We start from the raw sequence: 5,368 nt of genomic DNA on the forward strand, positions 1-5,368 counted from the left end.
ACAAGCTGACTATAAAACTTCTTATAGTCTTTTATAGCTCACTCATATAATGGTTAGCTCTTTATCTTTAATGCAGGATTCACATGTCTGTCTCACATGCTATCTTGGTTCTTGTGCTTGAAGCTAGCTTCTCCTCTCTCTCCTCCCTTCTCTCTTCCACATCAGCATTTAGGTAGCTTATAGTCTGCTATTATACTTGCTCTAACGAGCGGCGCGGCATTTGTCGAGAGAGAGCTCCCTCCGGTTTCAAATAATTATCATCGGTTAATATTCATTAATTAATTTTGACCGATAGTCTTTTATGAAAAAATGTTACATATGGCTAAAAATATATTATATCAATGATGGGTGATAGTGTGATACACAAATATACAATCATACAACTTTCATTAATCACAAACTAATTGTTTAAATATTATTAATGGTTAAAGTTAAAATAGTAATGGTCAACAGTGATAAGTAAATGAATATGGAGGTAGTAACATGCTACAAATCAAATATAATAAATATAAGTGACAAAAATATATATGAGATAATTATTAAAATCAATCTTATAACTAATATATTGTAAATATTAGCTATAATATAAACTTATAGCTAGCCGTTGGCACTAGTATCAAAGTTGCTCTTATAATCACGTGACTTGTCTTTTCGTTTTTCTTAAGTTTAGAGTTAATTTTAGGGTTTTTTACCGTAGTTTATTTTTCAGCATAAGCGTTTAGATAGCTAAAAACACACAAATATAAAAGTTTAATTTATAATTTTTTGTTTGTAAATATGCCAGCCAAAAGATCACCCCCTTGGTTAATTTAGGCATGAAATTTCTGAATGGATGCTGGACGCAGTCCAAGCCTTGGTTGGGTGCCAGCAACACAAACAATGGATCGATGCCAATTGCATTGAGCATAATTTCCTACTTTGGCTTGGACGTTCCTGGATTGCCAATTTAGACTGCGTAGATTATAAGTTGACTAAAAGCTAATACGAAGGAAAGATGTAATAAAAGAAATTGGCTTAGTTATATAAGAGCTAGCTATATACACCCACGTCAAGAAAATATATTAAATACAAAGGTAAGAGAAAGAGATACGAGATACCAATTATAGCTAATCTATATATGTTGGCTATAATATAAACTTAATAAATTAACTTTACTATTAAATATCACTGGAATCTAATTTATGTCGTAATCGTCGGCAGTAGATGATCGGATACGTTGCTTTGGATCCACTCCTCCTTACGGGAATGCAGGTAGCTAGATGACATGATCAACCCTGTGTTCCATTCCACGTGCCATCCCTGCCTTTTTTTCCACACCGTCGATACTAAACAATCTATTACCGTCCTTAAATCTCCAAATTAAGCCCAATGACCGTAAAAAATTCTTGCACCACCGGCCAACTGAGGCATTGACCCTATACTGTACCACACTACCACTACACTTGCTAGGCACGCTCCCAATGCCGCCGGAGTCACCGACATCGCCGGCCAAGCCGTCCCCCTCGCCGCCGGGATCGCCGCCGACCAATGCCGCGGCGCCGTCCCCGGTGTCGGCGTTGCTGCGAGCGACCGTGCTGTTCGTCGCCTTCTTGGTTCTCCAGCTCGTGCTCTTCAAGTCCCTCCTCCGGTTCCCTAGCTCCCGCTTCTTGCCGGCGCCGCGCCGCAGCAACAGCACCTGGGCCAATGGCGCCGTCGACGACGCCGACGAGTGCAGGGCCGGGCTGATCTACGTCTATGACCTCCCGCCGGAGTTCAACCACGACCTCGTCGCCCACTGCGAGCGCCTGTGGCCGTGGTACTCCTTCTGCCCGTACCTCTCCAACGGCGGCCTCGGCCGGCCGGCCGCCGAGGTACCTGCTCTCTCCGCCGTCGTGCCGAACGCGTCGCTGCCCAACTGGTACAACACCGACCAGTTCCCGCTGGAGGTCATCGTCCACCGCCGGCTGCTGTCACACCGGTGCCGCACCATCGACCCGTCGCTCGCCACCGCGTTCTACGTGCCGTTCTACGCCGGCCTCGACGTCGGCAGCCATCTCTGGGGCCCGAACTCCACCGTCGCCGACCGCGACCGCGCCGGCACACGGCTGCTCCGGTGGCTGAGGAGGCAGCCGTACTTCAGGAAGTCCGGCGGGTGGGACCACTTCATCACGCTCGGGCGGATCACGTGGGACTTCCGCCGGTACGGCGCCGGCGGGTGGGGCACCAACTTCGTGCTCATGCCGGGGATGGAGAACGTCACCCGCCTCGTCATCGAGGGCGACCGGCTGGACCCGATGGACGTCGGGGTCCCCTACCCGACGGCGTTCCACCCGCGCGCCGCCGCCGACGTCCGCGCGTGGCAGCGGCACGTGCTGTCCCTGGAGCGCGCCACGCTGTTCGGGTTCGCCGGCGCGCCGCGGTCGGGGTTCCGCGACGACTTCAGGGACGTGCTGCTGGAGGAGTGCGAGGACGCCGGGGGCGCCTACTGCCGCGCCGTGGACTGCCGGGGCACGCGGTGCAACGACAACGGCGCGGCGGTGCTGGAGCTTTTCCTCGACTCCCGATTCTGCCTGCAGCCGCGCGGGGACAGCTTCACCCGGCGGTCCATGTTCGACTGCATGGTGGCCGGCGCCGTGCCGGTGCTGTTCTGGCGGAGGACGGCGTACGACGCGTACCGGTGGTTCCTGCCACCGGCGGCGGGGTCATCGGGCGGCGGCGAGGAGGAGGAGGCGGAGTGGTCGGTGTTCATCGACCGGCAGGCGCTGCGGGTGGGGAACGTGAGCGTGCGGGACGTGCTGGAAGGGTACAGCGAGCGGCGGGTGCGGCGGATGCGGGAGCGCGTGGTGGAGATGATACCGAGGCTGGTGTACGGCTCGTCGTCCGACGGGCGCGGCCTCGGCGACGGCATGGACGACGCGCTGGATGTCGCTCTCAGCGGCGTCCTCAGGCGGTCCCGTCGGCGCCGGCGGAGCGCCGCGCATGAAGGTCTGTTGCATCGCCTCTTCCCGTGTGCTATTTTCCTTTTTCGTTCATCAAACCAGCGTGTCGACTCAATGCTAATCCATGAACCGAGCCCTGCTCTAACTAATCTAACTAAAACGAATTATTTGGCGTCGATGCGTGTCAATCCAAACTTGCAATTTTTTCTACCAAGATATCATCTTGGATCCAATGAAATTATTTTCTGGTCTTTTTGACTCCATTGTAATAACTAGTTTCTGTTGCCTCTTCTTGCGAGCCTTGTAACAGAGCGTCCACCCGGGCGCGGCAGCAGCAAACCGACGGCACCTCTATCTTCCAACGGGAAAAACGGACCGGCGGTTGGCCGGCGTCCACCGCGGGACAGACCAACGCTGCCGGCCTCGGCGTACATCAAAACCGTCCTCTCAGAAGCATCGGCATCAACAAGCAAAAACTTGCAACTATCTTGACAGTAGCTTAAACCAAAGAAGGCTTGAACTTTGAAGCCAATATATAGAAAAGTTCTTCACTGAGGTCTCGTCACTCCCTCCGATCTCGGATCATGGCGCAAGAGAAGAGGTCAAGTTCGAAGGAGGTTAATTATATATATACAGAGAGAGGTGATCTGAAGTAGCCGGTGGATACCGGGGCTGCTGCAGGTAGTATCATGGTTAAAGAAATGATTAACCGATTGTTTACTGCTAGGGCGCCACCACCCTCGATGCGTCGGTGTTTATTGCAGTTGACCAATTTTGCAGGGTCGGGGCTGGAGGTTGTGCGGTAGATCGCGCATCTCACTGAGATGGTGTAAATTGTATACTTAGGCACATGTTTTGAGAAATACTATCGCTATCGCTGTTGGTACCATCTGGTTAATAGTATTGCTTTCTCGATACACGCACAAATTGGTGTTTTTCATACATGGCAACTTTGATACTCTCCCCGTTTTATAATCCTTATGATTTTAGAATAGAATACGATCTAAAAAATAAATTTTATCAATATTTTTACTATAAAATATATAAAAAAATTAAATAAAAATTTTAATTTTATCGAACCTTTCAAGATTAATTTATACCAATTGTCTCCATGCTTCTAAGTAAATATTTTTAAATTTACTTCTAGTCAAAGCTCCATGAATTTAACCATAACTTTGCAAAAAATGACAAGTATTATACAAAATTGGAGGGGGGTAAAAAACAAACTACTTTGTCCCGCCATTTCATAATATGGAGCGTATTTTGTTTTACCAGCACAAGTGTTTGATCAAAGATTACTCTATTAGGATATAAAGTTTATTACATAAAATTCATATTTGAAAGTATTTTCTTAAAATTATACTTTTGTGCCACACAAGTGATATATCAATAGAGTAATATTTGATCAAGCATTTGTCCTAACAAAATAAAATATATACTATTTTGATATGGAGGGAATACTACAATAAACTTACCATATCATCTATAACCAATCTAACACCATTAATATACTAGTCCACCTTGTTCTCTCACATAGCTTTTAGGAGTCCGTGTTGCACCATTTACATATGAGAGAATTCCCTGTATGCCACTAAAATTATACCTTGTTTCTTCTATGCCATGTAAAAAATCGAACTTCCTTTATGACATTCACTTAATTTTTTCTTTTTTACGTGCCACTGCAGTTAAGTTTTCCATCCAACTCCGTTAACTTATTTGCTTACGTTCCTTCTATGTCACTACATGTCAAATGGCCCAAAACATAGAATTGAAAATTGGTATTTTTGAATAAAATTTGAAATTAAGACAGCAGAATTAAAAATTGATATTTTCAAATAAAATTTGAAAATTGATATTTTCGGATAAATTTGAAATGACCCGCAACATAGAATTGAAAATTTGAAAAATATCAATTTCCCTACTTAGAATTGTTTAGAGATTTTGTCACTTTGTTTACTCGTTTAATTTTTTTTAGAGATTTAAAACCATTTTAGTTTCTGAAATTTTTCAAAAGGTTTAAAAAAGATACCTAGGCCGTGATAGTCAGAGACTGAGGTCAAATATTGCTCTTTAATACTCTTTAAAGTAGGGAAATTGATATTTTTTTAAAATTTCAATTCATTGTTACAAGTCATTTCAAATTTATCTGAAAATATCAATTTTTAAATTTTATTCGAAAATATCAATTTTCAATTCCGCTGTCTAAATTTCAAATTTTATTCGAAAATATCAATTTTCAATGATATGTTTCGAGTCATTTGGCATGTAGTGGCATACAAGGAACGTAAGCAAAATAAGTTAACGGAGATGGATGGAAAAGTTAAAGGCAATGGCACGTAAGGAAGAAAAAATGAATGGTACAGAGGGAAGTTTGATTTTTTGCACGGCATAGAAGAAACTGGGTATAATTTCAGTGGCATACAGGAAATTCTCTCTTAAATTTAGCTATA

General features: G+C 45.0%; 1 protein-coding gene across 1 annotated transcript; it reads left to right on the forward strand.

Annotated features, from left to right (window-relative positions):
• Positions 1 to 1,460: 1,460 nt before the first annotated feature.
• LOC102711898 (xyloglucan galactosyltransferase XLT2-like) lies at positions 1,461 to 3,410 on the forward strand. The gene is made up of 2 exons (XM_040525157.1): positions 1,461 to 2,964; positions 3,229 to 3,410. Exons 1-2 carry the CDS (start codon positions 1,461 to 1,463, stop codon positions 3,408 to 3,410), a joined length of 1,686 nt encoding a protein of 561 aa, XP_040381091.1.
• Positions 3,411 to 5,368: the final 1,958 nt, after the last annotated feature.

Source organism: Oryza brachyantha, chromosome 6 (genome assembly GCF_000231095.2).
Source record: "Oryza brachyantha chromosome 6, ObraRS2, whole genome shotgun sequence".
In the NCBI taxonomy this organism is placed as follows: domain Eukaryota; kingdom Viridiplantae; phylum Streptophyta; class Magnoliopsida; order Poales; family Poaceae; genus Oryza; species Oryza brachyantha.